The sequence below is a fragment of the Histoplasma capsulatum genome, genomic scaffold, assembly GCF_000149585.1.
Source record: "Histoplasma capsulatum NAm1 scaffold_11 genomic scaffold, whole genome shotgun sequence".
Classification (NCBI taxonomy): Eukaryota; Fungi; Ascomycota; class Eurotiomycetes; order Onygenales; family Ajellomycetaceae; genus Histoplasma; species Histoplasma mississippiense.
The window spans coordinates 390,487-407,523 of record NW_001813972.1 but is presented as its reverse complement, the minus strand read 5'-3'; the positions used below and the strand labels follow the sequence as shown (position 1 = coordinate 407,523).

The window sequence follows — 17,037 nt, the reverse complement described above, 5'->3', positions numbered from 1 at the left end:
TCCCATACATCAGTTTTGTGCTTGGCTTGGAACTCTCTGTGTGAGCTCTGGTGGGTATCCAAAACGGAGACTGCGAGGAAGGTAAGGGTTCGCTTGGCTCCAGATGGCACTGGAAAGTGCTTCCCTCCCACACCACTCAAGAGTTTGAGTATCGTGTTATTGGACTGGGTTCTGAACAATAACACTCGTCCAGAGTGAATGTTGCCGTGAACAATACCGTTACGATGATAGTACTCTATCGCATCAAGCAACTGTATCATCCACGGCCTTGCGGTATCTGCAGTCAAACTACCGACCATGTCAAGAAGTTCGGATAGCGATCCTTTGTTAGCATACTCGAACAAAGTATAAATATGCCAGGTGCCTTCGTGAAACGCCTCGGGATCGGGAGGACGATATATCTTGAATCCGATAAAATCAACTAGGTTCGGATGTTTCAGTCGCTTTAAGATTTCAAGCTTGTCCTCGCTCGCCCTAATTTCCTGTCGGATGTCATGTCCTGAGCCCTTTTCGCGAATAAATAGCTCTTTAAGGACGAGAAGCGGAACACGAGTCCCATTGCCTGGAGAAACGGGCCGAACTGTGAAAGTCGCCTTGTGCGGAGCGCTGGCAATCAATGTCTTCCCAAACACCGCCTGGAAAGTAATGGGCCGTTCATCATAGTCATTCATTACTAACGGTGGGTCAAAAGAAACAGTTTCAGAACTATCTTCAGATGAATCAAAAGACTCATTATGCTCGAGAGCCACCTTGCTTCTCCGCCGCGATACTTGTTCTTTCACACGTTGTCTCTGTTTGATTTTACTCTCAATTAGCGTCTGTAGGGCCTTCTCCTGTTCAGCAGTGGCTTGTTCCTGCTTTCTCCGCTCTTCCTGCTTCTGTTCTTCTGCTTGCTGGATTGCTGCGGCTTCCTGGACAATCCGCTCTTCCTCCAGGCTTGGCATATCTTTGTCCTCGGCTTGTGATATTGCGACATCTTCGAGAATATCCTGGATGGATAACGCAAGTTCGTAGATCATTTCCGAACCCAGAAGAATTTTCGGTTTCGTATCAATGACATCCTTGATCCTGGATTTGGCGCCCTTCCGGAGGTCATCGAGGCCTTGGACGGTCAAATTTGGGATTGTCTTGGGATAAGTCGCAGGCAGCGAAACTAACAAGACAACACTCACGTCCGGGTTCGAGGACGCTCTCAGATGCATTTGAAAGCTACTTTCAGAGGCTTGCTATTTACCAGACCATGAGCACACTGTCCCGGTAGATGTACGCATATCGGTATAAATACAAAAAGACTAGTGCTTGTTGTACGAAACTTACATGCCAAGCTGCTTGTCGAACCTCTACATCTTCGAAATCGGTCGAATAGATTGAGCGCAAAGCGTCAGCCTCGTTTCCACGGATTTCTTTGTATTTAGTCGCAGGGAGGATAGCGGGTGTCTCAGGAGGATTCTCCTTTTTCTCTACTCCTAGAACGTCGTTTTTCAGGCCATTGGATTTCTTGTGTTTGTGAGGCATGACGGGCTGGGAAATGAATATCAAAACCCATTGGGATGAGATCGCCCCCGTTGCTCCCCAGTAAATGTGAGCAACAAAGATGCAGCGGAAGCTGCACCCCTCTATCTAGACATGACTTGACTGAACGCGGGGGGGGGGGGAGATAAGTTGAGAAGTGCGGTGCTAAGTCAATGATGTTCTTCCCCTGTGGCGCTTGTTGGCGGTTGAGCATATACTGGCCGCGCTAGGCCGAATCCTGAAAGCACCGCGTTTTCCGCGCCACTTGGCGGCGGTGACGTCGAAGTAAACAAACCAAGCCCATCTCCACGTTGCAAGACGGACTGGAGTGGCCATTCTCACAACTCTAAGCCAACGAACATGGTGCGGGAACAATGATTCTCTGATATCTACTTGTTGACCTCGTTTGCCCATTCTCCTAAGTGATATCCAGCCGTTTTGTCAATATGTTGGGCTGGTTTGCTGGCTCAGGACGCGGTGAGTACACTGGCTTTGCAGGTATGCAATTTTTTCACACCGCCTCTATACACTTTCCTACCAATGACAAGTTTACTTTTCCGCTCCAATTGCTAATCATTCCGGCTATCTTTAGACGACTGCAAAACCCAGGAAGCTCCAGAGACTCCCGCTCCCGTATTTGCTTTTCGGGCATTCAAAAATGCCATTGTGGGCACTCCAGGGCCCGATGCTACCGACGATGAGCTTACTGTCCCAATTAGGTCACTAAAGCCTACTGTCAATCGTAAGGACACTAATATACATATACTGCAAAAACCAAAAAATTCCAGCCCTTTAGATTTGCAGCCATCACTTCCAACATCGGATGTATCTGCACAGCCAATGGCTTCACCCACAAAGAGCATTCTACTGACGCCAGGGACTGCGGCAACACGACGGAAGACTGTTTCGTTTGGCGAAGGAGTTGTGGATAATGAACGAAAAAAATCTCTCTTCGAACCGATTGCTTATAATGGTAATATAAGCCGGCAATGGACAGGCAAACAACATGAGGAAAGCGGCAAGAACAGAAACAAACCCACCAAATCTCTCTTCGAGACTCGGAGCCAAAAACTAGGTGGGGAAAAGAAACGGGATGAAAATGACGAACTTTTTGATATTACCGATCGAATACACCCCTCACCCGATAAGGAGGCCGGTCAACCTCGGATGAAAGAAGAACAACGCAAGGATGAGGATGAAGAGGAAAACGAGGAGGATGTGACGACAAATCTTGATGAACCGCACTCTCAGTCGGGAATGTACTGGAAATCTGAGTTCGATAGTTATAGAGCGAGGACTGATCGAGAGATCAAAAAGCTAATCCAATATAGATCGGTCGCGAAGTCTTACGCGAAGAAAAAGGATTTGGAAATGCGCCGTTTGTCAGATAAATTGAAACGAGAAGAGGCCAAAGTTGCGGAAATGGAGCTTCGCGTTTCTAAGCTTGCAGCTGGAATGGTAGATGGTACCAACCAAAATCAGTCAAACGAAGATATGTTTAAAGAGCTGTCCGAACAAACAGCCTTAGCTGTACAATACAAGCGCAAAGCCGATTCGCTACGGAAAGCCCTAGAGCGACACGGGGTGATAGAGAGCGATGGCGAGTCTCAAGAAAATAGTGCATCCTCGGAGGATCTTCGCCAGCAACTCCGAAAAATGGAAAAGGCGCTTGAATTGGCTAATTCCCAACTCAAGGAATTCGAAAACAACAAATTGGATACCAACAAGCTTCAAGATTTGGCTGAGAGTTCGGAACGTAAAGCGGTCGAACTTCAAAAAGAAAACAAAGCATTAAAACTAAGTCTCGCCCGGTTTAAGGAAGAGATGACAAATTACGAAGATAGGCGGAAAGCTAAAGAAGCCAGGTTGAAACAAAAAGAACAAAAGCTGCAGGACCGGGTCCAGGAATACAAAAACCGTTTAGACGAGGCAAAACAACACCACCTAGAAGCGGAGCAAGTATTAAGACAATCCTTTATCGAAGAAAAACAACACATGCAGGATATGATTGATTCTCTCCGGCACAATATATCAATTGCAGAACACGCTTCTCATAACAACGTTAGACGGAGAGGTGGAACAAAAGAATGGCCCAACCGTTCGGGTCTGGACGGGGAGCACAACATGGAGGATTGGCAAGATGGGAAGTATAGTCCTCGCAAAGGGACCGAAGCGGCAGTTCGAATCACCCAAGATTATAAAGTTATGAAGGCAGGAAATTCCAGAAAGGACCTTGTTAAAGATGAATATGTTCCTGGAAGCGACAATCTTGAAAATACCCTTGACGAACAGATTGATATGATGGAACCTAAACCACGCCCGTTTGAGCGAAGTGAGGCTAGGGCTGGGGTCATGAAACGGAGTCGAACGGATACCTTGACTGATTGCAACGAGGACGACAACGAGCCACCGACCAATCCCCAGGATTCTCCCGTCCTGCCCAAAAATCGCACTACGAGGACCATCCCATATCGAGATGATCCCTCCATTCCACCCTCTTCTCCACCAACCCTTCCGCCAGTGGAGATCAGCCCAGTGCCATCACCTGAGAAGCGAAGGCCAAGACCAAATCTCCAAAGCCGCTCAGCATTGTCCCCCAGACCCTCTATGGTCCACATCTCCTCAAACCCTACGCACCCCCCTTCAAGACTTTCAAGTCAGTATCACAATCATCTCAGACGGAAGATCAGCGGGACTCGTGTACTTCCGAGGACTTCTGCTAATGCTGCAACGGCGATGGCTAGCTATTCAGGCATGAATCGTCAAGGCCCCATCCAGGGAGATGAGTCTAAACTCTGCGGAAGCAACTCGCTTCATAGTCCTGCGAGCTTGAAACGCGATTCACTCCCCGCGGATAGAGTGGCAGCAGCTATGAGACGACTCAAGCTCAGGGACCAGCGGCAAAGAATTAGTGCTGGTGGGAAGGAAAATGTTTGGTCGGCTTGATCTGCATTCATCTTTTTCTTCTTTTGTGGTCATGTTAGTAGCTGGACAGGTTTTATTCTATACCCAAATTCCATACCCATGTCTACGTATGGTTGTTCTTTTTCCTTTTGTCTCTGACCGTGGCTTCCTTTTAGGACAGGTGTCCACCAAACTTTCTGGTTCCTATGACATCCTCTTCGTTCTGTTTCTTTGTGGAGATCAAGTTTTCTATTGAGTTGTGCATTTTTCGATGTTGGTGTTAGAGGGTGTTAACATTATTTCCTGTCAGTTTCGTGATGAAGTTCGTTTTCTTTTCTTTTCTTTTTTTTAATTTACTATCATTCTACCCTTTGGGGATTGTTATGTGATGTATCATTGGCTTGAGCGCTAGAAGTACCAACTACCATTATCACTTTTGCTCTTTTTGGGCCAGGTAACTGTATTCTTAGATTGCTAGTAGGTAAACAATGCATATCTAACCGTAATCCCATTCACGCGTTTCGAATGTGGATATATCGCTGATCTTTTATCGATCTTGGGGCTAAGGTGCACGACGGTGGAGCGTTATTTATGCGCCGCTCACTTCCTCACCAATACTGAGAATATTAAGTAGTCTATATATCCATGTTTATTTTATCCCGTCTATATCAGATAACGGAAAACAATTATACCATGCGACGCTATCATGCATGAGCACATGAATGAACGAGTAGATGAGTAATTTCCCATGCGTCGTTCTCTCTCCCTGGTCATCTCCCTACTTCTCCCACACCATGTCTTGAAGCGGAACTCTATCTATATACCAGGTGACCTACCTTACAAACCACGGCTCAAGCCTTCCCATCCGCAAACGAAACAACGGCCCACTTCCCACTCCAAGCCCATTTTCGCTCCTTCTCTCCACCGCCATCAGGCAATGCACGGAGGCGCTCATCCTCGCCTTCTGGTAGACCCACAACGGTGTCTGCCTTGCAGGTGCGGAGTGCCAGGACACGGATACCCGATGAAGAACCCAATGGGCCGATTGCGGTTGTGAAGGGAGTTGTGGGGGGCCATTGCGCCTATAATTTGGTGGGCGTTGTAAGATATAATGAATCCATACTAGGAAAGGGAACGGGTTGGTTGGAGTGGGGCGTGGGGGAGAAGGGGGTTTGTTTGTTCGAACGTACGTCACCAACTAACTTCCTGTAATTCAAATCGCCCTTGAATATCACTAATTCGCTCTCCTTGAGATCTTCCAGCAGCTCGGGTACCTCGTGGGGGAGCCGCCAGTAGCTAGACGCAGTGACCCAGAAGCGGTTTGGCCGGATGATTAGTTTCCCTTCTTCATGGAATCCGCTCCATTGCTGGAATAAGAACTGGAGCTCGTTTACCTCCCGCTCCGAAAGGGCTTGTGGTTTGTTGCCGTTGGCTTTGGGGTCCCCGGCTTCGTCAGGAGATCTGTAGAAGGCTTGTGGATCTGCGAGAGCGGAGATGAGGTCCATGAAATCACTCGGTATTACGTCTGAGACGAACCAGGGGAGGGATTTGGGGTGCAGTACGATTGTAGTCGCGAGTCCCGCAGAGAGCAGGTATCCGGCCAAAATCAAATCGACGAAGAGCTCGAAGCCAGCATTATCAAGGACTATGTCGACACGGCGCTCTTCTAATGGCCTTGCTTTCTTAGCAGAGTTCAATATTTCAAAGGCAAGAGGGAGGTCGTTAATAAGGATGTTTTCTTCTGCAGCCTTGCGTGCTTTGGCACCTTGGAGTTTCTGGATATCTTCGTACGTGAGGGAGGTCAAGAGGGAGAGGTCGGTGGCGTTCCCCCAGAGACATATTTCGCACATTTCCATGAAAAGCAACTTTTCCTCTTCGTTGATTTGTTCCGGTGCTTTGCCATGGGCTCCTTCACCGCTTTCGATTTGTTTGATAAGTTCCTTGTACTTTGCGGCCAATTCCAGGACAGCCGTGCGGGACGATTTAAATGTGGACATCTTCTGTCGTGCGAATACGTCGTAAGTTTTCCAGTGCGTCGATAGGGAGAACGAAAGGTTTATCCTCCTATCTTTTTCTCGAAGTCAGCATTTCCGGCTCGAGTTGGCCAGCACCCCCCACCCCTATTTGTACTTAAATATCAGACAAATCACGAACAAAGATAGCACTCCGTGTAGAGCCATGGAGCATTGAACCAAACGAGACCACCTCTTTCCTCAAGCTCCTTATTATATATCGTGATATCCGATTCACCATCATCCTCCAACGGTCTATTTCTCGTATTGATCATGCAATTGTCCCATCAGCCATCCAATTTAATTCATACTGGTATAGATCTCAGCAGCTTCCTCCGACTCCCCACGTAGGATCCAGCCGAGCTTCAAAAAAAGAAAAAAAAAAAAAAAAAAAATGAAAAATGAAAAATGAAAAAAAGGACACGTACGTCAGTTTGCGATTATGTTGTAGCTCGTACTTGAGCTCAGCAAGCTTTCCCACGATTATTTTGCCCTCTTTTCTCTTTTCATCATCTGTGACTTCGAAGAGCGTTCGGGAGAGGTCGTCAATTGCGCCGGTCTGGGTTATTATTTCAACATAATTTTACAGTTAGCAAGTGCCAATGGCGCGGACGATATGTAATTCCTATCCATTGTATATCGAGTACACGGACCAAAATAACCGGCCATCTGTCCTGGCCCGATATGTATGCAAACGAAGAGGTGTCATTTGTGCTGTAGGGAGCTGTTTTTGAATGATAACATCTTAGCTCGAGCGCGTTCATTGATTACCCCTCCATTGCCCCGCATCTATGATCTAGGTAGGCGGGTCAGATGGAGGGAGAAAATCGATTAGGAACTTACACGTTCTGGTATCGAATTCCATGTTGCTTCGTCTGCCTTTTTTCTTTTGGCTGGAGGTTTGGAAGAAGAACTTTGAATGGATGGGTTTGGAAAAGACTTGGGGGGGGCGGATAGGAAGAAGATTTGCGCTCTGAAGTAATATACGATAGGTTAATAATCGCCAGCTAGCGCCCTGACCCTTTTCAAGGGCTTTACATAGCCATGGACTTGCAGCTAGATATTCAGGATGCAAACATCTTATAATATCGTCGTCAGGTTTTTCTACTTTTGCTTGAACCCCAACGAAGTCGCGCCAATTTTGCACTTCGACTCCGCCTTTGGGGCCCTTGAGACTTCAACTCTACACAACAAAGTACCTTACACTCGGCCGATTCTCTGAATTCCATTTTCTTAAGCAACCCCTCTAAATAAGGAACCAAGGCAACTATGGAGCGGCGGGCAAAATGCGCCCTTCAACCAAATTCGGGAAGAAACAATGACGAAGACATGATCTTATAACCTTTCTACTCTCCCATCGCTATGCAGGGGAAACGATATAAACAGGATAATAGAAAAGAAATTAGAAATGAAGACATAAGGAAATCTCCTCGCTGAAAAAGAACCTGAAAAAACTTTCAAAGGAGATAATTTGTGTTCCCATTGAAGGCGGAGAAGGGGGGGGAAGAGCCCCACGTCCAAATGAGAGAAAAGGATATATAAACAAATATAGACAAAAGAACAAAAGGAAAAGAAAGTCGTCCATGGTACATGGTAGCCAGACAAAGTATGTTGGGGTAAGTCGGTTTAAACTCTCATCATTTGCTTCCTGCTAAGTTGCTTGCAAAAATTAAGCCAAAAAAAGAAAGGGAGATGAAATGGGTCATCATATATATGCCAACCTGAACTTTGCACAACATAGCAGTGGAACAATGAGCGAAGAATGGCGATTGATGCAGGCCCTTGCTCACTCTCTTCTTCTTCTTGTCTTCCCTTCCCTTGTCAATCGGCCTCTGTCATTGGAGGGATGAACAAGACAGCCACCCATTTTCACGTTTTCCCTTATCCACGCGGCATCACATTAGCGACATAATTGAGTTTGTAGCGTACGCCTAAAATTTGGGTTAGCAGACCGCGGAAGAATGTGAGAAATGGGGTACGTATAAAATATGTAATATATAAATGGGTATGCGTTCTCAACGTACCATCGGCTTAATATCAGGATGAGGCACAGCCTCGAACTTATGGAATTCTAGCTTTAGCTCGGGGCCGATATTGATATACGCGCCTTTATTTTCTGTATTGTCGCAATATCTAGGAGCGGAGAACACTAGAAGGGAGGGAAATTCAGTCAGCAAGGAACAGATCAATGGAGTCCACTACCAAAATTTGAAGATAGAAAATAAACGAAGAGAGAAAAGAGGGAGAGAGAATGGAATAAACTCACCAGTAATACACCTCCCATCATGCTCAACCTCATATCCTTCCATTCTAACCTCATGGCTCCTAATAACCGCCTCAAGTCCGTTATTCTCACAAAACCTCTTCGTCACATCTGGTCCAAATTGCATCCCAACTCCTCGCTTGCTCGGACTCCTCCCAGGCGCCGTCTGTGGATCCGCCCATAGCATCTCCATCATGAGACCTGACTGCCCCGGCTGCCGTTGGTTATGCCTGTTCAGCTTCCGAATATCATCAAGCGAAACCTTATCGTCCGAAAACAGGCCCCCGTGCAGCGTGAGGAACTTTCCCCCGATCAGTGTGGCGAGTGGCAGCGCGGAGAAGGACTCCGAGAAAGTCTTGAAGAGGCGCTCATTGTATTTGGCCTTGCATTCGCCTTCAAAGCCATACGTGCGGTTCATGTCGTCTGTCTCGTGGTTGCCGCGGTTCATGAAGAAATGGTGCGGATACAGCCACTTGTACGCATAGAGCAGGAGAGCCACTTCGGTGGACCAGGAACCGCGGTCGACGAAGTCACCGTTGAAGAGGTAGACGTGTGTTTCGGAGGGGTAGCCATTTAGGCGGAAGATTTCGAGGAGGTCGAAAAATTGGCCTACACAGAAAATTTTTTGGGGTTAGCTGGCGATACCGGAAACTTTTGACGATGATATTGTTTTAGAATAAAGGCAAATTCCTCCCCAAAGAACTCTTACCATGAGTATCACCACAAACCGTCAACTTCGTCCCCTCTTTAATCCCAATCTCCACCATCGTCGGCTCATCATAAACAATATTCCTCGTCGCCCGCACAATCTGAAACGCGTATTTCTTATGAATCTTCTTGCCCGTTCTAAACCGCTCAATCATGTCATCAACGAACTGCTGCGTCATCGACTCTCCTAACTGTGCGCCATCATAGCTATCTTCAACGACCATACCATCAACATCCAACCCTTCAAAGGCCGAGGGCGGGTCCGCAACCTCAATGGCCTTCTCGAACTCTATACGCCGCACCAGTTTTTCGCATTCTGCAAGTTTTAGCTTCGCATCGCGGTCATTTGGGGCCTTGCGGACAACTGTTTTGAAGTCTTTTAGGGCTGCGCGAGAGTTAAGGATCGCGGTATTGGCGATTGCTCGTCGCCAGTATGCCTGTTTTTGTTTGTGTAAAAATATTGGTTAATAACATGATATGGAAGGGAGAATGTGGGAGGGCGATATATCCCCTAACGTATAGACTAGGATGGGCATGGGGGAAGAGAGATATGATCCCACACCTTTACATAGTCGGGGTCGAGCTCAATTGCCTTGGTGGCATCGGCAACCGCATAGCCATATGCCTCCAGCTTGATATGTACCTGTGCATCGCAAGTTTTAGTTTAGTTAGTTGCTAAGTTTTACCCATAGCAGTTTCGACTTGCTGAGTGTTCCACCACTTCTTCTCACGACAACCGAACTGGACAAGATGAGGGAAAGAAGAGGCACAAGAGGCTGGCCGAAACTGGAAACGAGAAACATACCTGTGCGCGGTTACAAAAAAACGAGGGGTCCTGGTCATATTCCTCAATAGCCTTGGAGTAGAAATCCAATGCTTGAATCCAGTCATGGCTTGCGAATGCTTTATTCCCCTGTAGTTTCAGGGCCGTAGCAGCTTTCTCCCCTGCGGTCGCCATCAGAGAGCGGAAGGGAAGATAGGTCCAGTGGCGGATACAAATTCAACCGTAAGCCGGGAAAAACCCTTCAATGTCTCTCCTCTCTCTATATTTCTCCTTCCCCCTAATCTTATCACCAAAGCTGGGTGGAGCTCCCAAACTCCCAGCAGTGGCTGTGTGGCAGGCGGGGTTATTTAACGAGCGGGGTACGATAGAATGTTTGATTTTCTAATTCTGGATCGCGTTTGTAGCGTAGTAATATTCTGAGACTTCAGCGAAGGTGCATGTTCGTATGCTATATGGATGTTGAACAGAACGCTGGAAGAAAAGATGTTTTAAAGTCGGGACAAGGAGTGTCAGATCACTAGTGCCGCGGATTGGAAAGTGATGGAATTGTAGATGAGAAGTCGAAATTGTTCCGTTGTTCGGAGCCAGGAACACACTGCGCCTAATCCCTTTTGGGACTAATAGGAAAGTTTCAGTCGGTGGCTATGTCAGCGTCGATCTCGGTCATGGAATCATTGTTGCGACGTCGAAGGAACAGGGCAAGGGAGCTCAACTTGGACCGGCACACACCTCAAGGCGGAACCGCAAGGGAGACAAGACTAAGAAGAAAACGGAGGAGGAGGCGGCGAATAAGAAGAAGAAGAAGAAGAGAATCATCATGTCTTCCTTCTACGTCCCCACGGGTCAACAGCGATCTCTCCGTGCCTGCATGGTCTGCTCAATCGTCCAGGTGCACAGTGTACGCCCAGATACACCTCGACCTCCCCCCATATTCTCTCCTTTCCCCTAATACAAATCACTAACAAAGCTCTCCTCGATTGTGGCGCTTGCACTACCAGAAATTCATGCGTGAAGGCTGCCCAAACTGCGACCACATCCTCGGCTTAGCCGGTAACGGCGAGAAGATCCAACAATGCACATCCCAGGTGTTCGAGGGGCTGATAACACTGGCGGATCAGCAGGCGTCGTGGGTGGCGCGCTGGCAGAGGTTGGAAGGGTATGTGCCTGGCACGTATGCGGTTAAGGTGACGGGAACGGTAAGTAGAGTAAACGCCGTTGATATTTTGGGAGGATGAGATATTAGGGGGCATGGAGAGATGGGAACGGGTGTTATGTGATGAGGATTTGAGGATGCTTTTCCGTGGTTTTTTCTTTGTTTGGTTTTGATTTTGTTGATTTGTTGAACAATGTTGGCTGACATGTCTCTTTTGCTTGTAGTTGCCGCCAGGTGTCCTAGGTGATCTGGAAGACTCGGGGATTCGATATATTCCGTATGTGCTCACTTCCTTCCTACCCCCCGTTATCCTTCCCCCATCCACCCGCGCGTTTTGCCCTTTTCTGTCGTCCTAATTTGAAATTTCTGTCGGATTTAGGAGAGACGGAAGCTCGATTGACGAGGAAGGTTGAGAAGCCTGCTTTGTTTTGTATTTTGCTTTTCCCTTGCAGGGGGCTGGCTATTTGGGTGAAACAGGATAGATTTTTTTTTTTTTTTTTTTTTTTTTTTAAAAAAAAAAAAAAAAAAAAAGCAATGGCTTTTGCAAGTGGAGTTTGCGGTTCTAGGGGGATATATATCCTGTGTTGCTTTTATCGCGATTGCTTCTAATAAATAGACGGTGTTTAGTTTTGACCGGATTAGGAAAAGGTTTTCAAGATTGAGTATATCTCCTGTATTTCGATATCTTAGATTTTGGTGTCCTGTACAGCTTCGTTTCAAAACAAATTCACCCACCACAAAATTTTTTAACTCCAAAAACTTAAAAATATGGACTGAAGTCCGGAGTATTATAGTCTTGGGGTAAACAAAATTAAACAATGCTAACTACCAAACCCGCGGAACAAAGGAAGCGGGAAAAGCAAAGACAAATTTACCACCAGGAGGTAAGCAATATTTTTGAACGCAAAACGAGTTTAAGAAGCATGTTCCAAGAAAGTTAAATGATAATAAACAGTTTGAAAATAAATATAAATATGAAAATAAATATAGACATTAAAATATTGGAAAACGAAACGTCACTATTGCACGAATTGCTTCAAGACTTCACGATCTTCTCCAGCGACTCGAGAAGTATATCAGCTAATTCACACACAGACACACACGCGCACACGGTATAAGTTAGCTTTATTCCTATTACCAAAACATGGATACTAAGGGCCACACAGTTTTAATATCTTACCATGATGTTTCTGGAAAACCAACATGGGCCGCAATCGCACGGCCCGCTCGCCACAGCCGCCAATATTGATACCGACGCTCTTCCCCTTTTTTAAGATAGCATCGCGCTGCGGGCTATCCCAAGCAATGAAAGTGCCCTGGCCCTTGCCTCTCAGATTCTGGAATTCGTTGGGGTATTGCTTCGCTAGGCGCTCGAGGCCGGTATACAGGTAGTCGCCCGTGGCAGCCGTGTGGTTGACCAAATCCAAGCGCTTGATCTCCTCGATGATTGCGCGGAAGATAAGGGCACGAGCTGGGTCACCCATCCACGTGTTGAATTGACGGTATGGCTTGTTCGGGCGAAGGAGGGAGTCTCCGTAGAAGTATCCAGCAGCCTGGGCCTTCTTGGAGAAAGTGACGATATCCGGTGGGGTTTGGAGGTTCCAGTGGTCGTGGGCCCAGAACTTTCCAGTGGCCCCAACGCCGGTTTGTACCTCGTCAACGATCATGAGGACGTTGTTTCGCTTTGTAATCTCGCGCAGGCCCTGGAAGAAAGCCGGGGAGGCATGGTTGTCTCCACCTTCGGATTGAATAGGCTCAACGACGACAGCAGCAACAGGGTTATGGAATTCTTTGATGATACGTTCAACTTCTGCCAAGCATCGTTTCTCCTCCTGGGCGTTCTCTGCGGCGAATTCCTCTAGAGGGTATTTCAGAACCGGGAATGGAGCCTGGGGCCAGTCGAATGCAGGGATATCTAGTTTGTGGATCGGCTTGCTTCTCGTGGTGGAAAGGGTACCAAAAAGACGACCGTGAAAAGCAGTTTTGAAGGACATAATAGACAGGGGCGGGGAACCAGGAGCCTGATTTAACATGGTAGATGCAATCTCGGCCTCGGTAAATTCGACCTCGGGGCCACCACGTACAGATTGTCGGTGGTACATAAACGCAGCCTTGTAAGCGGTTTCGTTGGCATCAGAGCCAGCCGTGGCAGTGAACACCTGGTTGAGGCCTTTGGGTGCGACAGTGAGCATACCAGACTTGAGGATAGTTGCCCAATCGTGGGACGGGAAGTTCCCTAGCGCAGGACGATTGACCAGAGCGTTCACCATCTGTGGAGACTTCGCAGCGGCAATCAAGGTAGGGTTATTGTAGCCAACCGGGATTGAGGCAATTTGGGCATATCTAGGGGAATGTTTGTGTTTAGCACGGTAAAATTCCCACGACATTTGGAATGTGATCTTAATTTAAAACGGTTAACACACTAAGAACTTACACATCCAATAGAAGATTTCCGTCAAGATCAGCAATACTACATCGTAGCAGAACAGGTTAAAAGGAAAATGCTTCCCAAAAGATAAATTCACCAGGTTAGGGTCTTGGGGGCCATGCTCCACTTACTAGTTTCCGATGCTAACATCATAATTTGAAATCATATTGATGCTTCTAGTATCGAAGACCTCTCCTAGTTCCGTAGATGCCTTTTGGTTTTGGGGGCCAGGGATGGGGGTTTTCACAATGGGGCCGGTTGGCTCGCCGGGGAAGAATGGTTTGGTCGCGGCGGCACTGGCACGAAGGTGCCGTGTGGTAGAGAACGACCGGCCCGATTGAAGCTGTGAAAGCCTCTTTAGACCGGCGCCCAAGCCGGAGACTGATCGAGAGATGGCGGCCATCGTGGGTATGCGGACGGAGAAAGAAAGGATTTCGGAAGCGTGTAACCACCAGCAATCCACTCACTTAGCTAACTGGCCAGCCAACAGCGCAGTCGAAGCTGTGCCAGTAGCTATGTCTATGTCTCAGGGCTGCAGCGATAAGATAGGAACAATGTAACAATATAGATCGAGCTTGGTGCCAGAGGTATCAGCCCGTATGTATGAAGACAGACAGTGAAAAGGTAATGCCAAAAGTGTAATGCCAAAAAGGGGGGAAGGGGAAGATCTTGGAGATATTAATATAGGACGGTTTCCCCCAAAGATGCCGCTCCACAGCCGCAGCTCCCTCGGTGCCAAGACAAGTGGGTCCGGGCCAAAGCCATGGTCCAGGGCCGAGAGCCGCATCGGAGCTCTAATTGGAGGGAGCTCCGTTCCAAGGTTGCTTCCCCGCATCATGTGCCTCAGCCGATTCGGCGATTCTGTCCATTCATTCTCCGTGAGTGATTTTGACATACCTATTGCAGACTAGCGCCGTGCTAGCGCCCCCCATAATCTTTCTCGAACATCACGATATTTGAGCTCTTTGTTCATGTACAGCCGAATTTTCAGCTATCTACATTTTCCTCTACGCTTCCAACTGCACCTGCGAGCGCTAAGCACTTATACGCCCTGGCAAGAGTTTTTAAGAGTAACCAGACATGAGCAGACTGTACCTCCAACCCATCGTTGCATTTTGGACCCTCCCTTCGGTGGCTCATATGGTGACACTATGGTCACTTTTGATGTGATTCATGGAATCCGGGCTGGGGAAACCCACTGGGCCCAAGTTCTTGCTGTCAAAGTTGTCAATGCAAGCCCCCAGTTATCCAACTGCTCTTGAGGGTATTACAACTGCAGTTGCCAAGCTGTATGATTCCTCTCTACTTTGATCGTACTGATGATAGAGTAGACCCTTTTCTTCTTGCCAAATACCATTACTCACGCGAAACAGTCTCCTATGCCAGGCTCTCTGACCTCCAAGGCACAGTGATACCAGCATCCTACGGGATTATACATACTCTCTCGAACTACCCACGGATGAGTCATCCTCACACATTGCTCGGCTCGTTCTGATTGGGATGATGAGGGTCTGTATTAGGTTCTCCAGTACGAGAATATAAAAACTTTGCGATTTGACGGTCGGAAACCCCCGATTGCTCCTCAGACACACGCTGCTGCGGCAATCGACGGGCGCCGTTGGAAGATTCTTCGCTTCCGAGAGGCAATGCAACTAAACCGTCCAAACAAGTCATGAATCACTCCAAGGAATGCAAGGACATTTCGCTGTTCTGTTCGATTGGCTGAGTATGCTTATTTTCGACTTCGATGGTGTGAATGAAAACGGAAGCAACCCCGTACCAACAAGGATCACTTGCTCCAATAATTCAAGTCAATTTCGATGTTTACTCCTCGGCATGATCTACATGAGCCTCAGAAAGGAAGAAACTTGCCAAACTGTGGTAATTTTTCTTACCTTGTGCCGGGTCTTTTGTTACACAGTTGTGGCAACATAAGTCCCTCAGATTGAGTTCTGTTTTATTAAAATCTATATATATATTTTAATTTTTATCATTTCAACATTCCCTATGCAAAGTGATAAATATCTCCATTGCTGTAACCTGTTTATTCTCTACTTCGTCTGTCTTCTTCGTTCGTTTCCTTGTCTACCTTAATTTCCCTTCCAGCCTAGGAGCTATTGTCCGCTGCTTTTGTATATATATATAAGATATTTACTAGGAATAAAACGCGACTCTAAATTCAAAGAACAAATGAGTCTTTAATTTTATATCATCCATCATACTGGGGAGATATTCAGCCAGGGGTAAATAGTATTTCTGGTAATGGGATCTATTTAGAAATATTTTTGCTCCTGCTGGTCCCCTAGAATCATCACACGGGCCAGTCTATCTATATATATATAATCTGTAGTGAACATGCATTTGTTTCATATTTGTTTGTTTTCCTGTTTCCCCGTTTTATTTTTATGATATCTGTCTGACTTGTGTTAATTAATGTATCTCCTCCATGTTCCATATATTGGTTGGAGTTTGTACAGATGTCGTGAGCTTCATGTAGAGATTCAAACAAGGCAAATGAGGGGAAAAAAGGGAGAAAAAAAAGAGATCAATGGACAATCAGGGAATCGAACCCTGGACCACCCCCAATGTTTTTACAGTAACCTTTTTGGAACTGCTAAGGGGGTATTATACCACTAAACCAATTGCCCCTGTTCTCTTCTCGATTTTACGGGGCAAGAATTTCAAGTTCCAAGTTGTGCGGTTAGGGTTTTTTTTAGTTTTGGCCTACGTTGATTGGTTGACTCTTGGCATTTGACCCCACATCTCATGAGATATACGGAGTAAACTATTAAGAACAATCTTTTCTAAATTACATTCACACAGTCAATATTCCTGTTACCACTAGGCAAGTGTTATTGTTGTTGCTGGTCGGCATGTCCCGAGCTAGTTGCCATGACCAGGTTCAGCTAGATGCCCCGCAGCATCCACTACACTGCTCTCATGAAGTATACAAGAAAACAGTTGCGTATAAGTACTTGATACGAACTAGAAAGTTGGAAAGGGAAAAAAGGAGAGAAAAAAAACAGAAGATTGCTCTGATGAGGTATGGAATCCCATGAATGGTCAGCATCCGTCACTCAAAGCTCATATGGCATCACTCCATTCCTGCAGCGCAGAAAATGACAATGAGGCAATCGGGAACAGAAAAAAATAAAATAAATAGAAGAGGAAAATAAAATCTGGACAACATTCGTCCAATCAAAGATGAACAGGAGACATTTTCTATATGTCTATATGTATGACGCCACATTACGAGAGTGAAAAAAGATGGAC

General features: G+C 46.7%; 6 protein-coding genes and 1 non-coding gene across 7 annotated transcripts in view; 2 read left to right on the top strand and 5 right to left on the bottom strand.

The window, feature by feature from the left end:
• The window catches only part of HCAG_08380 (conserved hypothetical protein), a gene marked incomplete at both ends in the record, with an annotated part of 5,211 nt that extends 3,696 nt beyond the window's left edge, over positions 1-1,515 (bottom strand). Inside the window, 2 exons of the mRNA XM_001536548.1 lie at positions 9-1,226; positions 1,318-1,515. Coding sequence (XP_001536598.1) covers positions 9-1,226; positions 1,318-1,515 — 1,416 coding nt within the window. The remainder of the gene's footprint in view (positions 1-8; positions 1,227-1,317) is intronic.
• Positions 1,516-1,958: 443 nt separating this feature from the next.
• HCAG_08379 (predicted protein) lies at positions 1,959-4,458 on the top strand (the record flags this gene model as incomplete). Its single annotated transcript, XM_001536547.1, has 3 exons — positions 1,959-2,010; positions 2,105-2,254; positions 2,309-4,458. 3 exons carry the CDS (start codon positions 1,959-1,961, stop codon positions 4,456-4,458), a joined length of 2,352 nt encoding a protein of 783 aa, XP_001536597.1.
• Positions 4,459-5,267: 809 nt separating this feature from the next.
• Positions 5,268-7,293, bottom strand: HCAG_08378 (conserved hypothetical protein; the record flags this gene model as incomplete). The annotated part of the gene is made up of 6 exons (XM_001536546.1): positions 5,268-5,498; positions 5,607-6,484; positions 6,571-6,683; positions 6,857-6,987; positions 7,082-7,152; positions 7,272-7,293. 6 exons carry the CDS (start codon positions 7,291-7,293, stop codon positions 5,268-5,270), a joined length of 1,446 nt encoding a protein of 481 aa, XP_001536596.1.
• Positions 7,294-8,323: 1,030 nt separating this feature from the next.
• On the bottom strand, positions 8,324-10,357 carry HCAG_08377 (serine/threonine-protein phosphatase 5; the record flags this gene model as incomplete). Its single annotated transcript, XM_001536545.1, has 6 exons — positions 8,324-8,359; positions 8,453-8,577; positions 8,695-9,300; positions 9,401-9,836; positions 9,962-10,042; positions 10,205-10,357. The coding sequence occupies 6 exons, from the start codon at positions 10,355-10,357 to the stop codon at positions 8,324-8,326; spliced, it is 1,437 nt and encodes a 478-aa protein (XP_001536595.1).
• Positions 10,358-10,635: 278 nt separating this feature from the next.
• HCAG_08376 (conserved hypothetical protein) lies at positions 10,636-11,749 on the top strand (the record flags this gene model as incomplete). The annotated part of the gene is made up of 5 exons (XM_001536544.1): positions 10,636-10,691; positions 10,808-11,081; positions 11,182-11,379; positions 11,561-11,613; positions 11,716-11,749. The coding sequence occupies 5 exons, from the start codon at positions 10,636-10,638 to the stop codon at positions 11,747-11,749; spliced, it is 615 nt and encodes a 204-aa protein (XP_001536594.1).
• Positions 11,750-12,470: 721 nt separating this feature from the next.
• HCAG_08375 (4-aminobutyrate aminotransferase) lies at positions 12,471-14,167 on the bottom strand (the record flags this gene model as incomplete). Its single annotated transcript, XM_001536543.1, has 4 exons — positions 12,471-12,487; positions 12,517-13,679; positions 13,771-13,806; positions 13,896-14,167. 4 exons carry the CDS (start codon positions 14,165-14,167, stop codon positions 12,471-12,473), a joined length of 1,488 nt encoding a protein of 495 aa, XP_001536593.1.
• A 2,146-nt stretch (positions 14,168-16,313) lies between these two features.
• Positions 16,314-16,412, bottom strand: HCAG_09418. Its single transcript has one exon. It is a non-coding gene; the product is annotated as a tRNA-Ala (tRNA).
• Between the last annotated feature and the right edge of the window lie 625 nt (positions 16,413-17,037).